The 16,097-nt window shown below is 50.9% G+C and overlaps 1 protein-coding gene across 7 annotated transcripts in view; it reads left to right on the forward strand.

Moving 5' to 3' along the window:
- Positions 1–16,097, forward strand: part of KALRN (kalirin RhoGEF kinase) — a 396,845-nt gene that overhangs the window by 225,305 nt on the left and 155,443 nt on the right. Inside the window, exon 1 of one of the 7 annotated variants that reach the window (XM_077273325.1) lies at positions 8,947–9,098. The exons of 5 other annotated variants lie outside the window; for them this stretch is intronic. In XM_077273325.1, coding sequence (XP_077129440.1) covers positions 9,054–9,098 — 45 coding nt within the window. In that variant the 5' untranslated portion in view covers positions 8,947–9,053. Of the gene's footprint in view, positions 1–8,946; positions 9,099–16,097 lie in introns of those variants that run through there. One more of the 7 variants, XM_077273326.1, reaches the window with a different exon arrangement.

The following is a 16,097-nucleotide window of genomic DNA, read 5'->3' on the forward strand; positions in this document are numbered from 1 at the left end:
CGCCACACACACAGGGGGCGGGGGCGGGGGCGGGATCGGTCGGGAGGAGACCCAGCATGTATAAGAAAAAAAAAACGGCTCTCTCTACGTCCCGGAAGTGGGCGGGGCTTCACCGGCGGCCGCAAATTCGGGATTTTAAATGCCCGAAGCGGGACAGCGGGACCCCGGTGCCAAAGCGGGACTGTCCCGCTGAAATCGGGACGGTTGGGAGGTATGAGTATGTACCTGTATGTCATCTCCTCCTCTATATAGTATATACCTGTGTGTCATCTCTCCTGTATATAGTATATATCTGTGTGTCATCTCCTCCTGCATATAGTATATACCTGTGTGTCATCTCCCCTGTATATAGTATATACCTGTGTGTCATCTCCTCCTGTATATAGTATATATCTGTATGTCATCTCCTCCTGTATTAGCCCTCGTTCACACGTTATTTGGTCAGTATTTTTACCTCAGTATTTGTAAGCTAAATTGGCAGCCTGATAAATCCCCAGCCAACAGTAAGCCCTCCCCCTGGCAGTATATATTAGCTCACACATACACATAATAGACAGGTCATGTGACTAACAGCTTCCGGATTCCTATATGGTACATTTGTTGCTCTTGTAGTTTGCTTATTAATCAGATTTTTATTTTTGAAGGATAATACCAGACTTGTGTGTGTTTTAGGGCGAGTTTCGTGTGTCAAGTTGTGTGTGTTGAGTTGCGTGTGGCGACATGCATGTAGCGACTTTTGTGAGATGAGTTTTGTGTGGCGACATGCGTGTAGCAACTTTTTGTGTGTCGAGTTGCATGTGACAGGTTAGTGTAGCAAGTTGTGTGCAGCAAGTTTTGCGCATGGCGAGTTTTGCACGTGGCGAGTTTTATGTGTGGTGCCTTTTGAGTATGTGCAAGTTTTGTGTGAGGCAACTTTTGCATGTGTTGCAACTTTTGTGCATGTGGCAATTTTTCTGCGTGTGCAAGTTTTGCGTGTGGCGAGTTTTCCATGAGGTGAGTTTTGCATGTGGAGAGTTTTGCGCGTGACGAGTTTTGAGCGGCGACTTTTGTGTTTCTACTTTTATGTGGCGAGGTTGGTGTATGTGTGGTGAAATGTGCGCTGAGGGTGGTATATGTGTTCGAGCACGTGGTAGTGTGTGGCGCATTTTGTGTGTGTGTTCATATCCCCGTGGTGGTGTGGTGATTATCCCATGTCGGGGCCCCACCTTAGCAACTGTACAGTATATACTCTTTGGCGCCATCGCTCTCATTCTTTAAGTCCCCCTTGTTCACATCTGGCAGCTGTTAATTTGCCTCCAACACTTTTCCTTTCATTTTTTCCCCATTATGTAGATAGGGGCAAAATTGTTTGTTGAATTGGAACGCGCGGGGTTAAAATTTCGCCTCACAACATAGCCTATGACGCTCTCGGGGTCCAGACGTGTGACTGTGCAAAATTTTGTGGCTGTAGCTGCGACGGTTCAGATGCCAATCCTGGACATACACACATACATACACACATACACACATTCAGCTTTATATATTAGATATCTATATCTATCTATATCGACCAATCAGCGACGGGCACATTATCGACGTAGATGTCATAATGGTTGCCATGGCGACGATGATGTCATAAAGGTTGCCTCGACCAATCAGCGACGGGCACAGTCTGCCGCGAATTCGCCTCGACCAATCAGCGACGGGCACAGTATCGACGTAGATGTGATAATGGTTGCCATGGCGACGATGATGTCATAAAGGTTGCCTCGACCAATCAGCGACGGGCACAGTCTGCCGCGAATTCTGGAATCATCATTGTCCATATACTACGGGGACATGCATATTCTAGAATACCCGATGCGTTAGGATCGGGCCACAGTCTAGTGTATATATATATATATATATATATATATATATATATATATATATATATATATATATATATATATATATATATATATATATATATATATATATATATATAGTGTATATATATACATATATATATATACATATATATACATATATATATATAGTATATATATATATATATATATATATATATATATATATATATATACATACATATATATATATATATATATATATATATATATATATATATATATATATATACTAGATTGTGGCCCGATTCTAATGCATCGGGTATTCTAGAATATGCATGTTCCCGTAGTATATGGACAATGATGGTTCCAGAATTCGCGGCAGACTGTGCCCGTCGCTGATTGGTCGAGGCAACCTTTATGAAATCATCGTCGCCATGGCAACCATTATCACATCTACGTCGATACTGTGCCCGTCGCTGATTGGTCGAGGCGAATTCACGGCAGACTGTGCCCGTCGCTGATTGGTTGAGGCAACCTTTATGACATCATCGTCGCCATGCTGTGCCCGTCACTGATTGGTCGCGGCCTCGACCAATCAGAGACGCGGGATTTCCAGGACAGACAGACAGACAGACGGAAAAACCCTTAGACAATTATATATATAGATATATATAGATACACACAGTTAGGTCCATATATATTTGGACAGAGACAACATTTTTCTAATTTTGGTTATAGACATTACCACAATGAATTTTAGACAAAACAATTCAGATGCAGTTGAAGTTCAGACTTTCAGCTTTCATTTGAGGGTATCCACATTAAAATTGGATGAAGGGTTTAGGAGTTTCAGCTCCTTAACATGTGCCACCCTGTTTTTAAAGGGACCAAAAGTAATTGGACAGATTCAATAATTTTAAATAAAATGTTTATTTCTAGTACTTGGTTGAAAACCCTTTTGTTGGCAATGACGGCCTGAAGTCTTGAACTCATGGACATCAGCAGACGCTGTGTTTCCTCCTTTTTGATGCTCTCCAGGCCTTCACTGCGGTGGTTTTCAGTTGCTGTTTGTTTGTGGCCTTTCTGTCTGAAGTTTAGTCTTTAACAAGTGAAATGCTGCACAATTGGGTTGAGATCAGGTGACTGACTTGGCCATTCAAGAATATTCCACTTCTTTGCTTTAATAAACTCCTGGGTTGCTTTTGCTTTATGTTTTGGGTCAAGAGACCAGTAGGAGGGCCCGTGCCTCCACTCCCGCCTTGCTTTATGCATGGTTGATAGGTCGGGCAACCTGGTCTCCTGCAAAAACAAAATGTCGGCGTAAAGTTGGCCGAGAAAATGAAAGGCCATGTACCTTGCTGCTTCTGACTTTATGCTGGCAACATTAATGGTTGCCAGCGTCAATGGGGTGGGTGCCGCCATCATGATTGATTGAGTTAGATAGCCTTTTTCTTCCCACCCCCAACAGTTTCACCCTCTTCCTCTGACAATGATGAGTTTTTAGTGCGCTTAAGACAAACAGACTCATCCATTCTCTCCTTACATACACTCTGGCCCTTGTCTGGTGGTCCTGAGGTAGTCCCCCCCCCCAGAAGGCTTTGTATTTGCCCCCTGAGAAGAAGACCCAGCGACCTCCTGAGCCCCAACAACGTTGTCCGCTACCTCCGGCCCCGGGTCCCCATCGCCCCCCTCTGGAGGGGAGTCCTGGAGGGCCCGGAACCGGTTAGAGAGATCCACCAGAGGGGGGGAGGCTGGACCTTCCAATGGCATCTGGATCAGGGCTACGGAGTTAGAGGGGTCGCACTCCAAGGAGGAGGCTCGGGGCCCGGACCCCCTCTTATCCTTAGTTGTTTTCCTGTTACCCTTTTTCTTTTGCTGTGACCACTTCCCATCTCCCTCATCCAGACTGTCACCGGATGAAGGTTCCTGGGCAGACATGGCATCCTTTTGCTCCTCCCTTTCAAGTCTCTTGACTTCCTCGCTCAATTCGCCGTCTTTAGGATCCTCAGCTGCAAGTGAAGCACCCGGGTCAGAGTTTAGGGTCATTACTCCCTGCCCCCTTTTCCCATGGCGCTGCTCCTGCCGCCTGATATTGGATGGCGGCAGCCTGCTCCTCACCGGTTCCCTGCCTCCTCTGCCTCTACTGGTCCCTTCACCGGCGAGATTAGTCCCGGCTTTCGCCTGTCCCGCACTCGCCGCTTTCAGGACCGCATTGGCAAAGGAACGCGGACAGCGACTGAACGGGTGACCGAGGTCACCACACAGGTTACACCTAATTCTGCCACAGGTAGCAGCAAGATGGCCGAGGTCCCCACACAGTGCGCATTTCTGGGTGGTACACTGCGCACTGAAGTGTGTGGGGCTGCCGCACCTGTGACAGACCTTAGGCTGCCCCCGGTAGAAAATCAAGATCCTGTCCCTCCCCAAAAATGTTGAGGAAGGGATATGGGTAACGGTGTTTCCTGAAACCTTCAATTTCACCATGAAGGTCCAGGCTCCTGACCAGATACCATGCTCGTCGAGGGTCTTCTCGGGAATACCGACGATGTCGCCGTATCGTCCAACCCATGTGGAGATGTCTACACAGGAAAGTGACTCGTTACTGGTCAAAACGGTCACCTTCCTGACCGAGTTCTGGCGGGATATTGCTACAGCGAGGAAACCCTGCCATTCGGGGCGACCCCGAGCCAGCTCATGGCGAGACCAGAAAAGCTCAAGGCCCTCCGGTCTCACGAAGCTGACATCGAAGTAGGAGGTCCCATAGGGATGGATCAAGGCGAAGATGTCATATGCCACGAAGCCCATCCCCAGCAGGAGCTCAGCAACCTTTGACCGATCAGGACAGGCATCCTTGCTTACCCACTGGAGACGGGCCACGTTCCTACGGTTACTCCTCTGCCCCGGTGTCGGCAGAGACCAGACAGTCTCTGCCCCTCTATCTCTGAAGGCGGAAAGACCGTGTCTCTCTATCCAGAAAGACAGATCAACCTCCCTCCCCTCTACATTGATGGAACTCTCCCCTCTCCTCAGGGCGTCCAGGAAGCGCTGTTGCAAGTCACCATCCTCAGGGTCACCAGACAAGGGCGCACTACTACCCCCAGCAGTGACAGCTCCTGAATAGCTTGGGGCTGAAGCCCCCGCCACCGCTGGGGGGGCAGCGGGACCACTACCTGCTTCCCCTCCACCAACACCAGTAAAGCTCTCCTCATTCACTCCGCCACTACTCCCATCACTTGCAACTTCACTACTCCCATCATTCACTCCACTACTCCCACCATTCACTCCACCACTACTCCCATCATTCACTCCACCACTACTCCCATCATTCACTCCACCACTACTCCCATCATTCACTCCACCACTACTCCCACCATTCACTCCACCACTACTCCCATCATTCACTCCACCACTACTCCCATCATTCACTCCACCACTACTCCCACCATTCACTCCACCACTACTCCCATCATTCACTCCACCACTACTCCCATCATTCACTCCACCACTACTCCCACCATTCACTCCACCACTACTCCCATCATTCACTCCACCACTACTCCCTCCATTCACTCCACCACTACTCCCACCATTCACTCCACCACTACTCCCATCATTCCTCTTACCACTACTCCCTCCATTCACTCCACCACTACTCCCATCATTCCTCTTACCACTACTCCCTCCATTCACTCCACCACTACTCCCACCATTCACTCCACCACTACTCCCATCATTCACTCCACCACTACTCCCTCCATTCACTCCACCACTACTCCCACCATTCACTCCACCACTACTCCCATCATTCCTCTTACCACTACTCCCTCCATTCACTCCACCACTACTCCCATCATTCCTCTTACCACTACTCCCTCCATTCACTCCACCACTACTCCCACCATTCACTCCACCACTACTCCCATCATTCACTCCACCACTACTCCCATCATTCCTCTTACCATTGCCACCACTTCCCATCACTTTATTACCAGTATTCTCACCACCATTTGTCCCAGTGTTCTCTGCACCTTCCACAGTCACATCCATTCCTTCCTCACTTGTGTCTGGCTTCTCTGTACTCACACCTGCTGGACCGGGGGAGGGGTGCAGCACCACACCCGGTTTCCCTTGATTGGTGCTCTGTTGTGTCTCTGGAGCGCCTTGCCCCCCCACTGCAGCAGTTTGTTTTTTATTATTCTGGGCCCGCTTCTTGTTGGGGGGCGCCGGCCGCCCTGCACCCCACAGACTTCGGGGTCCTGGTGTCACGTTTGGGTGCTGGAGCACTCTGTCCTCCCGTCACTGCAGGGCGCCCAGTGTTCCCTGCAGATGATTTTTCCTGCTTTTTCTGTGCTTTTTGGACTCGCTGCTCTCCTGTTGCACCCGCGTGCCTCTTCTCTGTTGAGGCGCACTGCGCCCCTGTCACAACAGTGCGCCCCCCTTTCGCCGCACCATGTTTCTCGGACCTGCTCCCCTCAGCCGTAGTGAGCAGGGATGGAGTCTGCCCACACCGTCCCCCTTTCGCAACGGCGTGGACATCCCCCTCGCCCTCCTTAGCCCCGGTGATAACCGGCTTAGCCGCAGAGGGCAGGGAGGGAAACTCCTCGGGGTCCCCTATGTCCGGGGCCATGAGTACCTCCACAGCCTCGCCCCCTGCACTGTTCCCCGCACAGACGGCAGCACCGCCGGACGTCCTCCTCCTCTCCTTACCTTGCCTATGCCCCGGACCCACTGCAGAGCCCGTGCCTTTAGGTTTGGTGGGGTTTACACAGAAGGCGGTAGGTGTAACATCAGCCATCAGTACATATCTGTAACTCACCACCTCCCGTGCGGTCTCCTTCGTTGTCTTCTTCCTCTTCTTTGTTTCCTCTGCTGGCTCGTCCTCACCAAAGGAAAAGCGGTCCAGGTTCACTGGAGACTCCAGCTGTCGGATCTCCTGTAGCAGACCGCCCTCCTCCTCTTCCTCCGCTGACACTCCAGCCTGTGCTGTCGGAGTCCTCTGCCGGGCCGGGAGGCCGCTTCCCTGTTGTCGGCTCTGCGACTCACTCTCCCGGCTGGTTCCAGCTTGTAGGACTCCAGTTACAGCCACATCGTCCTCCTCCTCCTCCTTGTCGCTTAGGACGCCGGCTGGCGGCTCTCCTGAGGTATTTAACCCCTTCATTTCTGAGAACCGCCGCTGGTTCTTAAACCTTTCCAGGAAGGGACCTGCGCTTTTCTCAATCCACTCCCGGAGGAGCACTAACCGGGCCACCTCATCTTTGAGGGCTCTGAACCTCTGGGAGGTCGCGGGTTTCTCCTTGTTAGAGGCTCGGGTGTTCAGGACCCGAGCCACCCGCAGCTTCTCCTTCAGCCCGGTCAGTGCTTTGCCGGCGTCCTCGTACTCACGTAGCATGGCGACCACTCGGGAGGAGAAGGTACTCGTGGACTCGCCGGTGCTCTTCTCCCCCCCAGGATATTCCTGGGCTCTCCTTCCTGGGGCCTGGGGTGCCCCTGTCTCCCTCTCTGGGCGGACTTAAATGCATAAAGGTCTAAATAAATAATTCAGGTGCTAAATAGCATCGCCTTATTAACTCATTACTGCATATTTGTACAAAATGATTGCACATAGCTTGTACATTATTTACCAAGTAATATACATATTAATCACTCATTGCTACATGTTTATACAATATCTTCGCACATAATAATAGACCAAAAAATGCCCAAGTTCTAGATCACTAATGTCAAAGTGCACTAAGGAGAAAGTGCAGCTGAACTTATTCCCAAGAATTATAGTCAAAGTTTCCGCATCACCTTACCTCCGCAATGGCCGTGATGAAAACCTATGTCGGCGGGTGACCCTCCGCGCCCCGACGCGCGTTTCACCCTCTAGCTTAAGAAAAAGGTGGAATATGACCTGCGGCCCATATAGACAGCTTCGGGGGACGATCACTGATGGATTCCCTTTAAAGGGAACCTGTCACCTGTTTTTAGTGTATGAACCAATGCCCCCGCCTTTGTGAGCGCCTGTACGGTATTACACAGATGTGTCTATCGTCCTCTGAGTTCTGTAAACTACAAATAATACCGTTTTATTTTCCCTGTGCTGTATTTCACAGCTTTTGGTCCGATCCATTGGGCGTCATTTCCGCGGCCTCTGTGCCACCTCCCCCCCGTCCTCTGCCCTTGATGTGGATGCGGCGCCTGCACTTTGGCATCATGGAGTCGCACACCTTGCTCTGCTTCACTGCGGGCAGAGCACAAAACATTACTGTGCCCGGGAAACAGCATTCCATCTAATAGGTTCCGGAAAAAAGGATCCGGAAGGACGTTTCCTGGGATACATTGTAACGCCCGCACAGCTGGGCTAATTATCAGGTTTTCAGTCTGTAAATGAAAACAAACATTTTCTTCAAGGGGAAACAAGCAAAGGTATTGAAAATGGTGATGAATGTTCCACAATGTGTCCTACTGGGTGCACCAGGCATGTGTAGTGGTGGAGGGCAGAGAAGGGACATTGTGGTCCATCGCCAGCACTGGAGGCTGGGGACCTGCTGACCCCACTGCGCCCCACAATCCCCCCCTCTCTATCTGGGGGGGTGTTGCAGCTCTGCTCATCCAGGGCCTCCTGGTCCATGAGTTCAGGAGGTGCAGCAAAGTGTAGATAATAATAAATAATCTTTATTTTTATATAGTGGTAACATATTCCGCAGCGCACACAATCTAGATTCCCTATCAGTATGTCTATGGAATGTGGGAGGAAACCCGAGAACCCGGAGGAAACCCACTCAAACTTGGAGAGAACATGCAGACTGCTTGCAGGTGTTGTCCAAGGTGGGATTAGAACCCAGGACCCCAGCGCTGCAAGGCTGCAATGCTAACCACTGAGCCACCATACAGTGCTAACCACTGAGCCACAGTGCTGCCCCTAGGTCTCTGCTTGTGTTCAGTGCCTGCTTGGTTGTGGGATGAGGCTCCGCAGTTGCTCACGTCCCGTGTGATGCGTCGTCCCATTGGTCTGTGTGCGGAGCAGTTTGTGGAGTCCATGCCGTATCCTCTGTACTTTGCCGCCGTCTTCTTCCTCCGGCGCAGGCTCTGCTAATCACAAGACGTTCCTGACACACATGTGATTATTGTGCTGCGGGCTGTGCCGCCCCCTGGTGTCACAGTGTGCAGACACTGCAGCTGCACCCTCACACTGCTACAACCGCCCTGCTGTGCCTGCAGTCTCCGGGGCGGAGGGTCACCATGAAGAAGTGGCTGAACATGAAGCAGACCAGGCGGGCGTCCGCTGTGAGTAGAAGGCTGGTGCAATGCTCTGCAGCACTTCCTTCATGTCTGGGGGGTTGTAGAGATGTTCTGGACGCAGGTTGTTACTGGGCTGAGTGTGCAGAGTGCCGCAGGTGACAGTGCTGGGGGCCGCAGGTGGCAGTGCTGGGGGCCACAGGTGGCAGTGCTGGGGGCCGCAGGTGACAGTGCTGGGGCTGTTGGGGTCACCGGCTGTGCTCTGGTCCTGTGTTTTACGGCAGTGCAGCCCTGGCTCCAGGAGTGATCGCTCTGCTCCTATTTCCTGGGAGGCTGATGCCATCTACACCCAGCCAAGAGCTGCCATCCGGGCCGCTGATTAACCCCTTCAGGCTCCATACACAATGCCTTCATTGTGTCCCTGGACTCTAGGGGTCTCCTGCTGGGTCACACATAGCACAAGGGGGCAAAATCAAGTTACCTTCCCCTGTTCTGGTGCTGGTTCATACTGCAGTGCACAATGCTCATCCTCCCCTCCCCCACACCATGAAATGAAAGCGAGTAACACATGACACCTGGGCTTGTATAATTCCTTCTTGCTTACACTACCAATGAGGGTCTCTGGTCCAGCCATAGCAATGTGCCCTTCTGTGGAGACCCTGGATTCACTCTTAAAGCACAAATGACAGGTACAGTTTTCAATGTGGTCCAATGCCCATTTTCCCTGCACTGTCCACTGCCCCTTTTCCTTGCACCATCCGCTGCCCTGCGCCATCCACTGCACCTCTGCCCTGCGGCATCTGCTGCCTCTCTTACGTCCGCTGCCCTTCTGCCGTATTCTGTCCTCTGCCCCTCTACTGTCCTCTGCCCCTCTACTGTCCTCTGCCCCTCTACTGTCCTCTGCCCCTCTACTGTCCACTGCCCCTCTACTGTCCTCTGCCCCTCTACTGTCCTCTGCCCCTCTACTGTCCTCTGCCCCTCTACTGTCCTCTGCCCCTCTACTGTCCACTGCCCCTCTACTGTCCTCTGCCCCTCTACTGTCCTCTGCCCCTCTACTGTCCTCTGCCCCTCTACTGTCCTCTGCACTGCGCCGTCCGCTGCCCCTCTGCCGTCCGCTGCCCCTCTGCTGTCCTCTTCCCCCTATAATTGCCGCGGATGGCCGTATCCTCCGGTCTCGGTTCTTCTCCCAGGTGTTAGTGATGAAGGATGCAGTTGTCCGGTGAAGTCCTCACCCCACATGTCACCTGTGGATCTGCTCCTGTGGGCGGACAGGTGATAGATGGCTGAGGACGGCCATCCCCGATGTCTCCTGTCAGACGCTGCTTGTGGAGAAATCGTCTCTTATCACTTTATGTAAATGAGCTCCAACAGGCTATGGGCGGGGCACTGCCTGGAAGATAACTCCCCCCAGAGATTATTATACATGAAGGGGCATTACCAGTGTGATGTGTGATGATTACCACTGAGGAGGTGGTGATGGTGAACTCAGCCGAGGGGTTCAGGAGAGGTCTGGATGTCTTCCTCGAGGTAACAATATTGTATCTTACACTTATTAGGTTCTGTAGAAGGACGGAGATCTGTGACCGAATATAGGCTGAGCTGGATGATTGCCAGTGTTACCGGTGTGATGTGTGATGATTACCAGTGTGATGATTACCAGTGTGATGATTACCAGTGTGATGATTACCAGTGTGATGATTACCAGTGTGATGTGTGATGATTACCAGTGTGATGTGTGATGATTACCAGTGTGATGATTACCAGTGTGATGTGTGATGATTACCAGTGTGATGATTACATGTGTGATGATTACCAGTGTGATGTATGTGATTACCAGTGTGATGTGTGATGATTACCAGTGTGATGATTACCAGTGTGATGATTACCAGTGTGATGTATGTGATTACCAGTGTGATGATTACCAGTGTTACCAGTGTGATGATTACCAGTGTGATGATTACCAGTGTGATGTGTGATGATTACCAGTGTGAGGATTACATGTGTGATGATTACCAGTGTGATGTATATGATTACCAGTGTTACCAATGTGATGATTACCAGTGTGATGTGTGATGATTACCAGTGTTACCAGTGTGATGATTACCAGTGTGATGTGTGATGATTACCAGTGTGATGATTACATGTGTGATGATTACCAGTGTGATGTATGTGATTACCAGTGTGATGTGTGATGATTACCATTGTTACCAGTGTGATGATTACCAGTGTGATGATTACCAGTGTGATGATTACCAGTGTGATGATTACCAGTGTGATGTGTGATGATTACCAGTGTGATAATTACCAGTGTTACCAGTGTGATGGTTACCAGTGTGGTGTGTGATGATTACCAGTGTTACCAGTGTGATGGTTACCAGTGTGATGTGTGATGATTACCAGTGTGATGGTTACCAGTGTGGTGTGTGATGATTACCAGTGTTACCAGTGTGATGATTACCAGTGTTACCAGTGTGATGATTACCAGTGTTACCAGTGTGATGATTACCAGTGTGGTGTGTGATGATTACCAGTGTTACCAGTGTGATGGTTACCAGTGTGATGATTACCAGTGTGGTGTGTGATGATTACCAGTGTGATGATTACCAGTGTGGTGTGTGATGATTACCAGTGTGATGTTTGATGATTACCAGTGTGATAATTACCAGTGTTACCAGTGTGATGATTACCAGTGTGATGTGTGATGATTACCAGTGTGGTGTGTGATGATTACCAGTGTGATAATTACCAGTGTTACCAGTGTGATGGTTACCAGTGTGATGTGTGATGATTACCAGTGTGATGGTTACCAGTGTGATGATTACCAGTGTGGTGTGTGATGATTACCAGTGTGATGTTTGATGATTACCAGTGTGATAATTACCAGTGTTACCAGTGTGATGATTACCAGTGTGATGTGTGATGATTACCAGTGTGGTGTGTGATGATTACCAGTGTGATAATTACCAGTGTTACCAGTGTGATGGTTACCAGTGTGATGTGTGATGATTACCAGTGTGATGGTTACCAGTGTGATGATTACCAGTGTGATGTGTGATGATTACCAGTGTGATGGTTACCAGTGTGATGATTACCAGTGTGGTGTGTGATGATTACCAGTGTTACCAGTGTGATGATTACCAGTGTGGTGTGTGATGATTACCAGTGTGGTGTGTGATGATTACCAGTGTGGTTTGTGATGATTACCAGTGTGATGTGTGATGATTACCAGTGTGGTGTGTGATGATTACCAGTGTGATGTGTGATGATTACCAGTGTTACCAGTGTGATGGTTACCAGTGTGATGTGTGATGATTACCAGTGTGATGGTTACCAGTGTGATGGTTACCAGTGTGATGTGTGATGATTACCAGTGTGATGGTTACCAGTGTGATGATTACCAGTGTGGTGTGTGATGATTACCAGTGTTACCAGTGTGATGATTACCAGTGTGGTGTGTGATGATTACCAGTGTGGTGTGTGATGATTACCAGTGTGGTTTGTGATGATTACCAGTGTGATGTGTGATGATTACCAGTGTGGTGTGATGATTACCAGTGTGATGTGTGATGATTACCAGTGTTACCAGTGTGATGGTTACCAGTGTGGTGTGTGATGATTACCAGTGTTACCAGTGTGATGGTTACCAGTGTTACCAGTGTGATGGTTACCAGTGTGATGTGTGATGATTACCAGTGTGATGATTACCAGTGTGGTGTGTGATGATTACCAGTGTGGTGTGTGATGATTACCAGTGTTACCAGTGTGATGGTTACCAGTGTGATGTGCGGTGATTACCAGTGTGATGGTTACCAGTGTGATGTGTGATGGTTACCAGTGTGATGATTACCAGTGTGGTGTGTGATGATTACCAGTGTGATGGTTACCAGTGTGATGTGTGGTGATTACCAGTGTGATGTGTGATGGTTACCAGTGTGATGATTACCAGTGTGGTGTGTGATGATTACCAGTGTTACCAGTGTGATGATACCTGACACATCTGCAGCTTCCAGCTCCCATGTACAGTCAGATACTGTTACACTGCAGCAGAACATGTCTGTAAGGAGAGAGGTAATTTCTCCTGTTCTGTGTGCGGCTACTTTCACACTAGCGTTTTGCTGAGCTGTGGAGGGCTGCGAACTTCCTCCATGAAGCCCCGCCCACGGCTGCTCCTCCGCCGCTAGCTCCTCCTACATCAGCATGCGGCCTGCATCCCTGCGGCTATATGCGGATGCCTCCCCATGCGTCGTTTTGACGATGCGTTGAACACAGCTGGTTGGAATTTATTTTTTTTCTCTGCATCATCAAAATGACGCATGGGGAGGCATCCGCATATAGCCGCACGACCTGCGTACTTAATGTTAAAGGTAGGGATGCAGGCCGCATGCTGATGTAGGCGGAGCTAGCGGCGGAGGTGCGGCCATGGGTGGGGCTTCATGGAGGAAGTTTGCAGCCCTCCGCAGCTCCTCAAAACGCTAGTGTGAAACCGGCCTTAGTTACTTGTCTCACTGGTAATCACACATCACACTGGTAATCACACATCACACTGGTAACCATCACACTGGTAACATTGGTAACCATCACACTGGTAATCATCACACTGGTAATCATCACACTGGTAATCACTGGTAATAATCACACATCACAATTGTAATCATCACACTGGTAACACTGGTAATCCTCACATATCACACTAGTAATCATCACACTGTTAACACTGATAACCATCACACTGGTAATCCTCACACTGGTTATCATCACACTGGTAACACTGGTTATCTTCCGGGCAGTGCCCCGCCCATAGCCTGTTAGAGCTCATTTCCATAAAGTGACAGGATTTCTCCACGCGCAGCGTCTGACAGGAGACCTCCAGGGATCGCCATCCTCAGCCGTCTATGACCTTCTGCCCACAGGAGCAGATCCACATGTGGGGACAGATTCCCTCCAACCCTGGACAGAGCGGGCGCCTGCAGGGAGGTTCTGGCTCTGCAGGGGTTAAGTCTTCAGTGTGAGGGTAAAGTCCATGCAGGATCGGGTTCGGGAGACGCCTTTCCTCGCAGACTCTGGGGCGAGGGCGCCTGATCTCTCACCTGCGGCTCCTGCTGTACAACCTCGGCTGCAGCGCAGGCTGTGACAAACCCTCAGCTGTGACAAACCCTCAGCTGTGAGAAGGAGGACCACAGGTTTCCAGCTTGTGGCTTTTATCACAAGTTGCTAAAATCCATTTGTTTACTAACAGAAAGCAGAAATTTTAAAAATTGTAAAATGGAGCATAAAATCTTATAGAAAACTGTGTAACGTTTCAGGCAGGACCATGCAGCCTTTCTATTCCGCCATCACTAGCAGGAGGCCATGTGCTGTATACGTGTTTATATGGCATCCAAGGGTCAGGACTCCGCTGATAAGGGGTTAAAGTCTGTGATTGCGCTATCATCCGATTCATCACCTGCATTCGGGCAGCGCCGCTGTTGTCAGTTTTCGGTGTCTTCTCTGGGTTTGGGCGTTCGATAGGTCACAGCCGCGCTCCGTTGTTGCCCCGAGGCCGGTGTTTTCTGGCAGTGCTGCTGTTCCCCGTTTTCAATGTCTTCTCTGGGTTTGGGCGCTCGATAGATCACAGCCGCGCTCCGTTGTTGCCCCGGGGCCGGTGTTTTCTGGCTGCGCTGCTTTTGCCAGTTTTCGGTGTCTTCTCTGGGTTTGGGCGTTCGATAGGTCACAGCTGCTCTCCGTTGTTGCCCCGAGGCCGGCGTATTCGGGCAGCGCCACTGTTGTCAGTTTTCGGTGTCTTCTCTGGGTTTGGGCGTTCGATAGGTCACAGCCGTGCTCCGTTGTTGCCCAGAGGCCGGTGTTTTCTGGCAGTGCCGCTGTTGCCCGTTTTCAGTGTCTTCTCTGGGTTTGGGCGCTCGATAGATCACAGCCACGCTCCATTGTTGCCCCGAGGCTGGCGTATTCAGGCAGCGCCGCTGTTGCCAGTTTTCGGTGTCTTCTCTGGGTTTGGGCGCTCGATAGATCACAGCCGCGCTCCGTTGTTGCCCCGAGGCCGGCGTATTCGGGCAGCGCCGCTGTTGCCAGTTTTTGGTGTCTTCTCTGGGTTTGGGCGTTCGATAGGTCACAGCCGCGCTCCTTTGTTGCCCCGAGGCCGGTGTTTTCTGGCAGTGCTGCTGTTGCCCGTTTTCAATGTCTTCTCTGGGTTTGGGCGCTCGATAGATCACAGCCGCGCTCCGTTGTTGCCCCGAGGCTGGCGTATTCGGGCAGCGCCACTGTTGTCAGTTTTCGGTGTCTTCTCTGGGTTTGGGCGTTCGATAGATCACAGCCGCGCTCCGTTGTTGCCCCGAGGCCGGCGTATTCGGGCAGCGCCACTGTTGTCAGTTTTCGGTGTCTTCTCTGGGTTTGGGCGCTCAATAGATCACAGCCACGCTCCGTTGTTGCCCCGAGGCCGGTGTTTTCTGGCTGCGCTGCTTTTGCCTGTTTTCAGTGTCTTCTCTGGGTTTGGGCGTTCGATAGGTCACAGCTGCGCTCCGTTGTTGCCCCGAGGCTGGCGTATTCGGGCAGCGCCACTGTTGTCAGTTTTCGGTGTCTTCTCTGGGTTTGGGCGCTCGATAGATCACAGCCGCGCTCCGTTGTTGCCCCGAGGCCAGTGTTTTCTGGCAGCGCCGCTGTTGCCAGTTTTCGGTGTCTTCACTGGGTTTGGGCGTTCGATAGGTCACAGCCGCGCTCCGTTGTTGCCCAGAGGCCGGTGTTTTCTGGCAGTGCCGCTGTTGCCTGTTTTCAGTGTCTTCTCTGGGTTTGGGCGCTCGATAGATCACAGCCGCGCTCCATTGTTGCCCCGAGGCTGGCGTATTCAGGCAGCGCCGCTGTTGCCTGTTTTCGGTGTCTTCTCTGGGTTTGGGCGCTCGATAGATCACAGTCGCGCTCCGTTGTTGCCCCGAGGCCGGCGTTTTCGGGCAGCGCCATTGTTGTCAGTTTTCGGTGTCTTCTCTGGGTTTGGGCACTCGATAGATCACAGCCGCGCTCCGTTGTTGCCCCGAGGCCGGCGTATTCGGGCAGCGCCAC

The sequence above is a fragment of the Ranitomeya variabilis genome, chromosome 7 (assembly GCF_051348905.1).
Source record: "Ranitomeya variabilis isolate aRanVar5 chromosome 7, aRanVar5.hap1, whole genome shotgun sequence".
NCBI lineage: Eukaryota > Metazoa > Chordata > Amphibia > Anura > Dendrobatidae > Ranitomeya > Ranitomeya variabilis.